At 32.4% G+C, this 15,071-nt stretch overlaps 2 protein-coding genes across 2 annotated transcripts; both read left to right on the top strand.

Annotated features, from left to right (window-relative positions):
• Nucleotides 1–809: 809 nt before the first annotated feature.
• Nucleotides 810–3,505, top strand: LOC125064824 (serine/threonine-protein kinase PLK4). The gene is made up of 3 exons (XM_047672068.1): nucleotides 810–1,083; nucleotides 1,204–1,296; nucleotides 1,379–3,505. Exon 3 carries the CDS (start codon nucleotides 1,476–1,478, stop codon nucleotides 3,483–3,485), a length of 2,010 nt encoding a protein of 669 aa, XP_047528024.1. The 5' UTR covers nucleotides 810–1,083; nucleotides 1,204–1,296; nucleotides 1,379–1,475; the 3' UTR covers nucleotides 3,486–3,505.
• A 5,464-nt stretch (nucleotides 3,506–8,969) lies between these two features.
• Nucleotides 8,970–11,774, top strand: LOC125064892 (60S ribosomal protein L23a). The gene is made up of 5 exons (XM_047672198.1): nucleotides 8,970–9,092; nucleotides 9,562–9,986; nucleotides 10,696–10,823; nucleotides 11,158–11,334; nucleotides 11,649–11,774. The coding sequence occupies exons 1-5, from the start codon at nucleotides 9,062–9,064 to the stop codon at nucleotides 11,731–11,733; spliced, it is 846 nt and encodes a 281-aa protein (XP_047528154.1). The 5' UTR covers nucleotides 8,970–9,061; the 3' UTR covers nucleotides 11,734–11,774.
• Nucleotides 11,775–15,071: the final 3,297 nt, after the last annotated feature.

Raw genomic sequence — 15,071 nt, 5'->3', positions numbered from 1 at the left:
TTTATATTTATTAAGTTGAGCTACATTTTCGTCAATAAGTTTTCGTATGTTGTAGTTTTTTATTTTTTTAATAATATTATTGGAATACTACCACATTGAATTTGTTAATCATGTTTCTATATATTGATTGATTGATGTTATATTGTATTGTTTGCTGATATAGCTTAAATATATTTTTATTTATCTTGTTGATCTAGCAACTAGTTCAAAAAGTCGTAGATCCCGAGGTAATGAGTTTAAGCTCCGGATCGGGCCATTAAAAGATTATTAGATTTTTCATCATGATATTCTTAGAAGCAGCCCCAACGTGAAAGTTTTCAGTGTTTACAATTTCGTGCCGCAGAAAGAACGTATACATTCATAGACATTCGTCCTAGGCTAAGTAAACGAGTCTCTATTTCAATATCGCACATAACACTTTAACATTCATTGATTAACAGTCATTAATTTAAAGTTTAATAAATCAGTCATAAATCTGTATTTGATAAAATTATAAAATACCGTGGAGTTTGGGAATCTATTAAAAAAATAAATTATACATTGAGTCATCCTACCAGTCTTTGTAAAGTCAGAAAAAATCATACTTATAGTGGGAATTGCTTAAGTTATACAAACTTATAGTTTTCGAGTCTCACGTATGAGACTCGAAAACTTTTTCATACAAACAACACAAATGACAATATCATCTGAATGGAAAATAAGGGACAAACATGCGTGAATATGTATTCAGGTGCAAACACTATACATAAGCGTAAATGTGATGGCTGTATAATATCGAATACAGTTGATAATTATTAATTATCTGTTAACCACTGACATCACTCATCGCGATAGTCGATTAATAGTCAACATTTTACAAACAAATGTTCTGCCATTACATAATGTAACATTGATAAGAATAAGAAAAAGCAACGCAGTTATATTAAATACTTAATAAATGCAATGTTTCATATCCTAATTAAACAGTTGTCCGTTGATACTAAGATTGTTATGACGTCTCTACAGTTATACAAGCACCTATTACGCCAGTGTGAAAAACTACCACTGGATGCTTGTAAACATTATAAATTTGCTGTCAAACAGGTAATTAAGATTGTATATTGTTACTTTAGGTTTTTTTCATTTGCTGATTTATAAAATAAAAAAATGCCTATTTGGCTACAAATTTTATTATTGTTTAGTAAAATTACTTATGCCTTTTAGAGCTATAAACAACACAAATCAGAAACAGACCCAGAAAGAGTGAAAGAAATAATACAAAAGAGTATCGAGGATGCTAAGTGGATTTTAACCAAGGTATTGTAAAATGCAATTCTGTCATAATTTATTTTCTGTTGAATCCATTTAATATAAATGTAATCCATAATTTTGTTTACAGTATTCTAAAAAATAATGGACAAAATAATAAAAGTTTGTATGCAGAGAATATTTAAAAAATATTTCATTTATTATAAACAAATATTATAAATTTAAAAATGTTTGGGGAAAGAATTGAGGAATATGAATTACTCGAGCATCTTGGAAAAGGAGGATTTGCTCATGTATACCGAGCAAGATGCAAAAAAACAGGCTTGTTTGTTGCTATCAAAATGATAGACAAAGCTTTAATGGCAAGTGCAGGTATGATAGGGAGAGTTCGACAAGAGGTCACCATTCACTCCCGCTTAAAACATCCTGCTATATTAGAATTGTTTACATTTTTTGAAGATGCACATTATGTTTATTTAGTTTTAGAATTAGCACACAATGGTGAGTTAGCTAAACATTTTAAGTTAGGTACTCGTGGTCTTAGCGAGAAGGCAGCATCTGACATATTTAGACAAGTTGTGAGTGGAGTATTGTATCTCCATACTCATAACATTATACATAGAGATCTTTCACTGAATAATTTATTACTCACAAAAGATCTTAGTGTAAAAATTGCTGACTTTGGGCTAGCAACTCAATTAAATGGACCTGACGAGAAACATGTAACCATGTGTGGAACCCCTAACTATATATCACCTGAAGTAGCTTCAAGAGAGACTCATGGCTTGCCTGCAGATGTTTGGGGATTAGGTTGTATGTTGTATACATTATTAGTCGGTAGCCCACCATTTCATACACAACATGTCAAAACTACTCTTAATAAAGTCATCAATGCTGATTACAAAATACCAATTGAGTTGTCAATTCAAGCACAAGATTTGCTACAGAAACTTTTATGCAAGGATCCATCGAGAAGAATAACTTTAAAAGGTATAATGGAACACCCATTTTTGAATACATACTTTGATATAACAACTAATCCGAAACAGGATTTTTCACGAGATTCAGGATTTTTAACCACCCTCCACAGTACTCAACATAGTCAAAAGCCAAGAAACAATGATAGAAGTAACTTAAGCGGTATTGACTTATTTAGTGATAAACACAATTTTAACAAAGGAAATATAAATGCCAATAATTGCCTAGATCAAAATTCATATAACTTTTTTGAATCTAGACGACAAAATAACTTTGTATCAGCTTCAAGTGAACCCTTGCAGTTGTTAAATAGTAATCAGAATAAAATAAATGAACTAATTGTAACTCCTAAAATTGATGACACATATAAAGTTACTAGTCTTTCAGAAAACATGAAAAAATTAGATTTAAAACATAAACAAATTGAATCACACAGCTTGGGTGAAGATAACAAAGAAAATTTGACAAAACCATGCATGCTAAGTTCAAATGTACTAAGTGTTCCACCTCTTTGTGCCGATAGACTGCCCACAATATCCCACAGAACCCGCAATGCAATTCTTAAAATTGAATCTTCTGAGGTTGTGGTAGAATTCATTAAAAGGAAAGGTAAAGAAAGAGAAGAAAAAATTGTAGAAATTTGCAAAATATCTAAAGATGGCATGAAAATTATTATTTATACCATAGACAAAGAAAAAGAGAGAAATTTGAATATGGAACATAGCTCTAATCCTGATGAGGTATTCTCTTATCATAATTTACCACAAAAACATTGGAAAAAGTATCTGTATGCAGCAAGGTTTGTAGATCTCGTTAAAGCTAAGACACCTAAAATAACTTTGTATACATCACTTGCAAAGTGCCAACTAATGGAAAACAACATAGACATTGAAATGTTTTTTTATGGGGGTGAGAAAGTGACATACACTTCGACAGATGGACTAAAAATTATTGACAAAAATTTAAAAACTCATCACCATTTAACTGTAGCCCCAGATTTAAAATATTTAATTGATCATTTTGAAGAATGTTCAAACCGTTTAAAAAGAATACAAAATGCCCTTTCTTGCATTTCTGATGAATGTTTTCCTTTAATAATAGGCAAAAGGCCTGTTCCAATGACAAATAATGTAACTGCTTCTGGCCAAGTTTCATCTAATACAGATCGAAATTATAGTACCCCATTGTTTAATTTAGGATCATTCCACCGAGCAACAACTTGTTCTAGTCGTGCACAAAGTGAAGATATAAAATTATAGAATCTATTTGAAAAGAATAGTATATTAAAGTAGATTAAGGCTATTAATGTAGAATAGATTATTATAATAATGTGACACAAAAATGTAATAGACTTGACCCTAAAAAAAATGTGCTTTTAATATTGGTAAAACATATTACAAATTTGATTGATAATTTATAATTTGATTTTGACATTTATTTAATAGTATTATTACTATTTTAATTATGTAGATATAATGTTGTTGTAATAACTTAATAAATTTAGTTTATTTGAAACAACAATTTTGTACTATTATTTCTTTGCTTACCCATAAAATAATATAAACTATAACATTATTTTTTTTGTTCCATTCATACCAAAAAATATACCTATGTAGTATTTAAAAAAAAAGGTCCAAGGTCCATGAAAATACGAATATAAGGAATACAAATTTGAATTAAATATATGTATATTACGGTCAGCAAAGTATTTGAAAAATCTTAAGAGGTGCAAAATGTCGAAAAATAAATACACTATAGAAAAAATAAAATAGAGATCCTACAATCTGGCAAATTTATAAGGACGACATAATGTTACACAACATTGAACGACAAATTTATAGTTTGATGAACGAGCTTACGACGCTTTGCTCGCGAGAAAACTATTCTCTTTAAGCGGTCTAGCGCTGATAGTTTCATGAAAGTTTTTGTGTATCGTAGACTATACATATATCTCACTGGATTATACATTTATATAATGCACTCAGCGATTGGGAGTCAGGAAGAGCTATACATATTTTTAACTATTGGCTGTCAGTTTACGATGTAAATACTTTAGTAATACAGTGGACCCCCGGTAATCTAACCAACGTTTTGCAGGGCAGTGACGGACTATCGAAATTGTCGGATTATAGAGTACCCTACTAAGAGTAAGACCCCCAATAGTTCGGATTTTTTTACACAAAACTGTAACAATATGGCTATTGCCATAAAAAAATTAAATGATATAAATATTAATTAAGCTGCTACCTCTGTTTGCTACCACAATCGAGAGTTTTCGTACAGGAAATTGTTGGGCGTCTCATCATAATGAAGCTACTCACGAAACATTAGCTAATTAGCTTGTTAGTAATCAAGTGCAAAAAGGGTCTATGGATCCTGAACTAATTGTAGGCCGACAACTTACATATCCAATGATAAGATTCTATATGTTATACTCTAAAATATAAAGAAATGGTTGATAGCTATCGCATGTAGTCAAATTCAAACTAAGCAATCAGAATCAAAACAAAAAACGCGTCGAGAACAATAGTTGTGGCGCACGGGTTGTAACCAGCTCAATCATGCATTATCTACATAAGCGAAGATTATCAAAAAAATATTCAATAATAGTAGACATGTCGGATGACAGGTGTGCCTGATTAGCCAGGGGCCGGATTACCGGGAGTCGACTTTAAAATTAAATTCAATAAAATAATATTAACCTGGAGCCGATGTTGGATCCTTTAGCAAACGAAAAATTGGTGGTGATGAGCTGAACCGCAGGGCATTAACCAGTAAAAGTGGTACAGCCGGTCGCTGTGAGTTGAACAGGTGGACCCACAACGTAGAAGTAGCTTCTACCCTTAGACCCCTTTGGCGACGAAACAAATACTCTTATTTTGCACTGTACCGCTCAGCGTAAGATCCAAGCATAACATTGAAAGGACTCCGATATACTTAACGAAATAATTTCAGCGTCACCGTCATAAAAATTTAATGGTGAACCATTCAATTTTTATGAAACACCAAGTTCATCTCCACTTTCATTGAGCCCGCACCCGACACATTGATATTTATATTTTTTATTGCGCACAACGTACGCGATAAAAAAGATAGTCAGACGATATGAATAGATACATTTGGCGTCCCCTACCTCATTGGCACAAAATTAAACACAAGCAAGATATACCTTGCTCATCTACACCACGAACTATCACTCAAATTACCAATTTTACAAATGCAGGCATCTAGACATAGACTAGGTGACCAACGCTGATCTACAGTCAGAAATAAATTATTTACCCAAGAAATATTAGAACAAATAAAAGTCACAGAGAACCTGCAACAAATTAACAACCAAGATACAACGCAAAGTATGCAAACTCAATTAAGCATGCAAAGGTAAAAGGCAAAGAAGAAGACGAGCCTCTGAGTACAACATTATTAGAAACTACTACGTAATTACAGAATTGGACGAAAATAGAAGAGCTTACCGTCCCCCCTTTTTTTTGTTTTTTTTTTTTTGTTTTTTTTTTTTTGTTTAACGAGGAGGAAATGCATTTACGCATGCCGCCCGGTCGGGGGACAGGGACGGGTATGTGGGACTCAACCGGGAACTTATGCCCCGTGCCAGGGCACGCTAGTGCTAATGCCCTGTGGGTAGGCCACTAAAACCATCCTCGGGTTTCCACCATGCCGCCGAGTGGTGAGGCCACGGGATCGCCAACGGCATGCCACCGCGACCCCACCAGCGGCAGCCGCTGTAAGGCAGCTGGATATTCATAGTGCGCGCCTTCCCCCTCATCCTCCACGCGGAAATGTGGCGAACTCCCCCGAGTCCGCCACTGGAGGCTGGGCGTCAACGAAGCTGACGCCCTGCGGCGGATAAGATGGTAGGCTCCGCCGCTGACCGCCGGTGTAAAACACCTGGGAGGCTCGAGTAGCGAGCCCTCCCACTCCCTCCTAGCCAACGAGGCCACTCACATGGTCCGCCCTGACGCCGATCAGGGACGTACCAGGAGCAGCCCCGCGGCATCCGTCCCGCCAGTCTTAGCCGTGGCCCCGTTGCCCAGGGTACACCACGAGGAGGTGACTGACATGTACCCCTTATCGTCAACCCCTTCATCAAGCAGTAATCGCAGAACACCTAGAGTTATCAGAAGTAAGTGAAAAGAGAATATCAGATCAGCTTTGAGCAAATAACAACATGTTTAGTGAACACTAACTTAAAAATTCTGTGAAGAAATATCAATGTTTGCGCCGTTACTCTTTTGAAAATAGTTTACCCCACTTGACTTTACCAGAAAATACCAGCACCCGAACAATCACTAAAAAATATAGAACGAATCGATAGTCATTCACATGGTGGAAATAACAACCATCCACATAAATATATCACTAACACACATGATCCAATAGTAGACACCTCTACAGCAGTTGAACTGGACGAAATCACGATGTAGAAAAAAATAAGAAACGATACAATATTACAGTAGAAAAATTTAAAACATCAAACTGATCAGCAGTCCCTACATACAATAAAAAGTACTTCAAGAAAACTAGTCCAAATTGTTAATGTTATTAACACCAAAATACTGCCTCAACATAATTCAGTCGAACAAGATTTTCTGACAACTCATGCCCCTATTTACTGTGCTGACTACACAGCGGCTTTCTGCAATGGAAACAATATTAAAGACATCGCCATCTAACCTTGCCAACTCCAAAAAAGAATATCCGCATAACAGAAAATGTTACTGATAAGATACAGACTCCGAGACATTGGAAGATTCAAAGATTATATTGGATATATAATGTATTTATTTGAATTGTTCGGATAACCGAACAGAAAGTTCGGTTATCCTTGCGGATTGAAGACTCCGTAAAATTTGCTCAGTTAATGAGTTGACATGCACAAATGTGATTCGGTGAATTGTTTTAGGAGAATTTTCCGCAGACGATCCCTAACACTCACATCACAGTCAACAATTTGGAAAAAACTCTTTAAATATCAAGACATTGCAATAGAACTGAAGCGTCAGTGGCGTGCAGACATATATTGTTCCCATAGCCATCTCATCATCTGGGGTCATATTAAAAAGCCTACAACGGAGCCTTCCAGGATTCATCATCACACTGATCATTTACTTCAAAAAAAGCAATCATCCTCAATACTTGCCGCCTCAGCCGCAAGTTCCTTACGACCTTAGCTGCTTATACCTCCTAGCGCATGGCTACGGTATGTAGGATTTCATTACCATTAAGAGAGGAAAAAAAATAACAATGAACTAAGAATGCTATATGCTAAAAATTAGTAAGTCGAATTTTATGCATCAATATACTAATTTAATAAAGTGAGTTAAACTATAGTAAATAAATAAATAAACATAAGCTTAGTAGTCTAATTTTCATTCTATACGAAGACCATATTGAGTCAGAGTTAACAGAGTCGGTTTTGTGTCAATTTTATATAATCAAATGTGTAAATATAAGCTTTCTAGCAAAATCATCGAAATAAATCACAACAAACAAAATGAGCACTCATTCGAATTACGCGAGTCAAAAAGAAACAACGAACGACATATTTAAATATGAATAATGTCAAAACACATTCGTGATATTTGACACATTCATTTAGCGTTTTGACATATGACAAGCATCTTATGTATATTGCATCCTTGTCCAACTTATACAAAATAGTTACTTATCCTGCTCTTATAGTAATATTACGATCTATTTGATATATTTCCGCGTGTATAGGTTATGACAGTTTTTCTTAATTTTCTCGAAAATGGTGCCGTTTCGCAGGACGCGAGTGGTATTGTTGTAATCAGGGACCAATTCTCTAACATATACAACAATTTGTTTCCCCAAAATCGTGGAGGATTATTCTAAACCCAACCCTTTATGTTTAAAAGAATGGGAAAAATATCCGATACCTTTTTGAATTTAATTAACTTTTTGCCAACCCCGTCACACTTCTGACTTGTATATTAGAATATTTTTTAATTTTCTATCATCAAAATTAAAAAGCAGGTAATACACATATCAGTAAAATGGATACTATCTACTCTCATGTGGAGTGTCAGCTTAGTTGTACTTGTTTTTACACTTTACGATCAAAAAAAAAATAATCACCGCTTTTTAATGAAATTATTATAAAAAATATATTACTTAATTATTAAACTATAACAACTTTTATAAAATCAACATTATTACTATTTTTAATTTTTTATTCTTCATCTTTAATATAAATATGAAATATGATTTATGATTTATATATATAATAAATATATATATATATATATTTATTATATATATAAATCATAAATATAAACAAATACTCACTCTCGTAAATCAATTAAAGATTGATTCTTTCCAATGAAATTTATAGAAAAAAATCTATTATCATTAAAAAGTTAATAAGCATTAATTGAAAAAATATGTAATATCAACTGTAGTATTTCGGCTTTTTTAAGTTGTAAATAATATAATAATTATTTCTTTATGTTATTCCAAATAATCGTTTAGCTGTATGCGTTTGTATTATAATTTTATCTGCATCCTTTCTAATTAAAAGCGATTACTTCATTTTGTTTTACGTAAAAAAGTAAAGTTACTTCTGGAATTTCTTATACTGCAAACATAATTAAGGATTGATTGATTGTGAAAAAAATATAAATATAGTATTGCAAATAGATTAGCCAAAATATTTTTAAGCAATCAAATAACTATTACACTTTGTTAATGTTAATTTACCATGTGTAGCACTAGATTAAGTAGATAATAAATAAAATGTTACTACTACAAATATTGCGACTGGCAATTTCAATAGGTCTCCATCTTTTTTGTCACGATGCCTCCTAAGAAGCAGCCCGAGAAATCCGGTATGTTTTAGTATTTTAATTAAAATATCTATGTTTTAAATACATTTTGTATATTTGTTTTAGTTTTATTGTGTTTGAGTCTAAATTTATATAAACTAAAGGATATTTCAGTTGTAATTTTACAAAAATATTTCACGAAGTTGTTAGCCACGCGGTACAAGTCAATATCATTATTGTACGTACACACGATTAACTTTCTTAAATATAATATTTTTACAGAGGTGATTGAATTACTAAAGTAATTTTAAATATTAGTAGTGTTATAGCATTTTTAAAGATGAAATTATCCTTAATATTATTAATTGTAAGTATGACATGTGGAGGTTAGGTTTTTTTGTATAATAATAAACTGTTCATGTGACTTACAATATTGCAGCACTAATATAGGTTCGGTTTGTAAAATTCAACTACAATATATGCAGCCGCTAAGCAGAGCATTAAAATTTTATTAAATTATTATTTATTCTAGGGTCCTCTGCGGCTAAACCCGCGGAGAAAAAACCTGCTACTGCCAAGACTCCGGCAGCAGCACCTAAAGCTGCATCCACCAGTACTGCAGCAAAACCTGCAACTGCTAAAACTCCAGCGCCAGCTCCTAAAGCTGCTGCAGCTAAGTCTGCCCCAGCAGCAGCCAAAGCCGCTTCAGCACCAGCAGCCAAACCTGCTGAAAAAAAACCAGCAGCTGCACCATCGGCCAAACCTGGATCTGCTAAAGCTGCTGCATTGAAAGCTAAGTCAAGTGCGAAGCCCTCAGTCAAAAAAGCAGCAGCTGCCTCCAAACCAAAACCAGCAGCAGCTAAGTTAAAGATTGCACCTAAGCCGAAGAAGACTGGTATTAAGGGACAGAAAAAGGTTGTTAAACCAGTTGCAAAGGCACTTAAAACTCAGAGGAAGGTCAGTACTTTTTTTTGTAAGAAATGTAAACGAAATCCATTAAAAGTGTAATTGTTGAGTGCTTCAATATTTAAATCATACTTAACATTAAATGTGTCATGGATGTGGATTACCATTTCAGGTTATGATATAGATATGGATAAATTTCGAATTATCGTTTTTTCGTATTCAGTTACGAATATTAGATTATTTAGAAATTGTTAAAATAGTAATCTTAAAAGGCAATAGTCTGACTTTATCTTTAGGCTATTATTTTTTATTATTTATAACCACCAAAAAATATCCTTATAACATGATGCAAAAACAAAATAATAATAAATATATTTTTCAAAATATAGTAATTATGTTTCTATATTAGATAATAAGTGTTTATAACATTTAAAATGACCATTGCTTACAACTTGGATTATTATTTACTTAAAGATAGGTTAAATTGAAAACCTGAAAATAACTATGTAACTTTACTTATAAAACAACAGTTCAGAGTGGAATAATTTAATTTATAAATAACTTTAAATTCAAACAAATAAAATTGCTTACTATAGTTGTTACAAACTATTTCTAAATTCTACAAAAAATATTACATCAACTTACATTTACCTTAAATAAGTTTTTAGAAGATCCTTTCAGCTGTAGAGAGCACATAAAAACATTAAACTGGTCTCATAATAGCAATGAGTACATGTATGTATAATATTTAAAATTACAGGTTGTAAAAGGTGAACATGGAAAACGTGTACGGAAGATACGCACATCTGTGCACTTCCGCAGACCCAAGACCTTTGAGCCTCCAAGAAACCCTAAATATCCCAGGAAATCTTTGCCTAAAAGAAATCGGTAAGTAACAACTTTGTGTATAAATTACCATTAAGATAAAAATAGAATGCAACAGTAAGGCAAAGCATATGCACTTTTTATTATTAATACATCACCTATGTTAAACTAATGATTTTATTTTACAAGATTTCTTTATTGTGATTTGTTTGTGTTTTAATGTCATATATAAAAAATTTTTTATTTCTTGAATTACTAATATTACTAACCCAGAACTTTTATTTTTAAATTTAAAAAAGCTAAATAGGTAAAATCAAAAGATGTAACAAACCTACTAAAAACCAATAATTTTAAGTTAAATATGAATTTTGATATTATGGTTAACATTGTATTTCAGTATGGATGCATACAACATCATTAAGTATCCGTTAACTTCTGAGGCTGCCATGAAAAAGATTGAGGACAACAATACATTAGTATTCATTGTTCACACTAGTTCTAACAAGCACCATATTAAGGCTGCAGTTAAGAAATTGTATGACATCAATGTTGCTAAAGTGAACACGCTTATAAGGTATGACAAAACAGTAACAAATGTGTTACAAATTATTTTCTATAATTGTATATTTATGTGATTGCAAATCGAAATGCAAAATATTCTAAAATCATGCAATATTCGAATTTAATGTTAAGTAACTGTAAAAGACCAGACTAAAATAAAATATTTTGCATTTTGATATATATTTTTTAAATAAAATGATGATATGTTATGTGGGAATCTCTTTGAATAATGATGAAATAAAATAAACACAACTCTGATGACTAACTTTATGGTATATTATAATATAATCTCAGGAAGTATGTTCTAAAATCCTTATCTTTTTGTAGACCTGATGGCAAGAAGAAGGCGTATGTACGACTCGCAAGAGACTATGATGCGTTAGATGTCGCCAACAAGATTGGAATCATATAAGCATATGTACAATATTTTCTAAGAATATAAAACAAAAATAAGTTTGTGTTTTTATTATTCAGTCTCTCAGTAATGGTTTTCCCCTTAAATATAGATAAGTTATGCATATTTACTTACTACTTTCGCGGGACTATTTTCTTTAATTCTTATAAATAATCACTAAAACATACCTATACCTGGATAATGGTATGTTTTTACTACAAAAGTCTATACTTTTACTGGCTTAGTTTAACTAAAAAATTAAACCAATACATTTAAAAGAAAAGGCAGATTGAGCGCGTGAAAATAGCGAGGCAACAAAAGTAAATCCAGTAATGCATTATTTTACTAAGCTTGCATCTTCAAATATTGAAAGTTGTACTCCTTGATTAAAAGTATGAATCAAAACAAATTTTAAAATAACATAGACCGATTTAATTTGACGATCCAGTACTGCAGATAAATTTCATAATATTGGAGGTAAGCGCGTTCCGCTGATGTCATTGTGCCCGCAGCAGCGTTATAATTTATATATATATATAGGGTAATATAATCCGGCTCAACCCTTCTAAAAACGTAAAGTAAATGTGGACCCACTTCTGGGCTAAAGCTTTTACTTTTTGGCAAAAGACTTAAAGCTAATTTCACGAAGCTGCTCCAATGCGTGTTGCTGAATCAACATGTCACAGATTTTCATCCAACAAATGCTGATGTTCATGTTATATAACGAAATATTATTTTGTAATTCTTTATGGGATCGTATATCGTCCTAGCTCTCGTTTAAACATTTGAAATTGTAACCGGTAGTTGGTACCCGCAAGACAGGCTTGCCTAGTGCGGGACCACTAGATGTTTTGTGACTATGTTAACTTTTAAAGTCATTAATTTTTTTTTTTTTAGATTTCTTACTATGTTTTACTTCACATCAGAGATGATGATGAGATACAAGATGAATTATATAAACACAAGCGTTATGGATGTGTAATTTGGTATTAAGTATATTTACAGAAAAAAAAGAAATAGCCTTAAAAACCAATTTCAGTTACTCTTTATAAGTAAAATACTATGCGAAAAAAATTTTCAATAAACATATTTTTTATCGGGTTAAGTTACGGTTTATACAGAAAATATTTCGGGATAATTGCGGATTTCGAGCTCCATACGAACTCCGTGGTCGAGTAGTATGTACATCGGTTTTCATGAGTACGCCACTCTGAGGTCCCGGGTTCGATTCCGGGCCAAGTCGATGTAAAAAAGTTCATTAGTTTTCTATGTTGTCTTGAGTCTGTGTGTATGTGGCACCGTCGTTACTTCTGATTTTCCATAATACAAGTGTTTTAGCTAATGTATGTGATGTTGTCCAATATTTATTTATTTATTTATAACATCCTTGCTTAAAGACTCACATGTTAAATCCTCTAGGCCATCTTCTCTTTTAGAATGAACGTCCAACCTGATTATAATATATGTATAAAGGATAACATGCATTGCTAAAGTTTAGGCGGAGATGTGAATTGCAACGGAAGTAGTGAAGTGGAATATAGTAAAAAATCATCGTTATTTTGCATAAAATTGCTCTGTGGTAGAATAAGCTAAAGGATCCCGGAGGTGTACACTGCCTTGGAGCCTCGACATGATTAATCGAGTCCTATTGGTAAGCCTTTGTAATTACAGGCTCAACAGACATACTTAAAGCTGTAGCTTTAGTATGATGTTATGGTGCAACGTACTGTTAGTTATATATAAAATTTAGATTTAACGTATCAGAAATGATTAAGTACATGTTAAAGGTAAGAAACATATATTTCGTTTTATTCAAGAATGAAATATCTCTATAATATCCTGATTATAATTAATACCTACATGTATGTTTTATGAATTGAAGGTAGATTTCGTACTAAATATAATAAAAATTAATGATTCGTGAATTTCTACTCAGCTTCATTCAATCAGAAATAATCGTTTCGTATGTTTGGTTTACATTTATAATAATCACGCGTCCTCTAACTCAGATCCTCCATATCTTCGATGAAATTTTCAAACGTTGTAATGCTGGGTGGATGTAAGATGAATCATGATAATTTTAAACGGCGACTCTGCATAAAACCCCAGCTATAACCACTGTATTTTAATCATAAAATAATCCTGAAATTGTCAGATAAAATTCTGCTACAAGTTTATCCACTATGACAATTAATTTAAGTAGTATTTAATAATACGTTGTTAAATGCTATAATATATGGTTATACCTTGGAACTAGATATACCAAATATATAAATTGGTGAGTGGTCTCTTAATATGAACTGCCATAAAAATATCACCATGGCCACGTTGACTCGACACAATAAAATAATCGCAGCTCCCCTACCGGCCCTCACCTTGAGTGGCTGACCTCTATTACGTCACGTCAGTCATACATATTAAAATTAAGATCGTCAAGCGTTGTTTTTATAGCAGTATTATTTTGATTTTTTTGCAATCTGTAATTACTTTGCTTTTTGGCAAATATGCCAAGTCATCCCAACTCAACAACATGTTATCACACTTCTTCCTTATCTATTTGTTTGTGTCCCTACTAATAATAATAATGTACTAAGTTCGATAATTAGCATATTGAAATTGTTTTAACTAAAAATAAAATGCGTATTTATACTTTTGTTATTACCTATTTATAAAAAATATATACAAGCAGAAACGTAGGGTGCCTTGGCGGGGCCCCGTATAAAAATTTGTTTGGAGGAATTGCCTTTAGGAAGGGCAAAGATTTTTCACAAAAGAATTTTTTCATAGTCAAGTATAGTTTGCATAAAATTGCTTCTTATGGAAACACCGCTAACCCATGCTTTGACGATCTACTAATAACCAACATAAGTGGCAATACGGTTTTTTTAAAACATTAGAATAACATAACCATGGTCTTGGATTTTTTATGCCTGCCTCATTTATATATATAATATTTATTTATATAATAGTAGACCGAAAAAGGTGGGTTAGATTTCGAATATTTTGAAAACGGTCCTTGTGTTTTAAATGGACCCAATTTAAAAATTATACAGTATCAATAGACCCCGTATAATGGATACGGCGGTAGCTACACTCCTGTATATAAGTCTTAACAGAAGTATTGTATAGAATTAAATATCTATAACTGTTGACAACGTTAGTAATCAACTAAAGGAAGTTATTTCGAGTGTTTTTAATAATACGATACGATAACAATTCCATTACCTTAATAATAATAGGTAATCAGAATCGTAGAAAAAAATATTAAGTATAGGTCATTTCGTAAACAAAGCTAGTCAAGGTTCAGGTAATATAACGTTAGTTTAAATATGAAAAACGAAAATGATGATAACAGG

This window comes from Vanessa atalanta, chromosome 6, assembly GCF_905147765.1.
Source record: "Vanessa atalanta chromosome 6, ilVanAtal1.2, whole genome shotgun sequence".
Classification (NCBI taxonomy): domain Eukaryota; kingdom Metazoa; phylum Arthropoda; class Insecta; order Lepidoptera; family Nymphalidae; genus Vanessa; species Vanessa atalanta.
The sequence above is the reverse complement of the archived record's forward strand: the minus strand, read 5'-3'. Positions and strand labels throughout refer to the sequence as shown.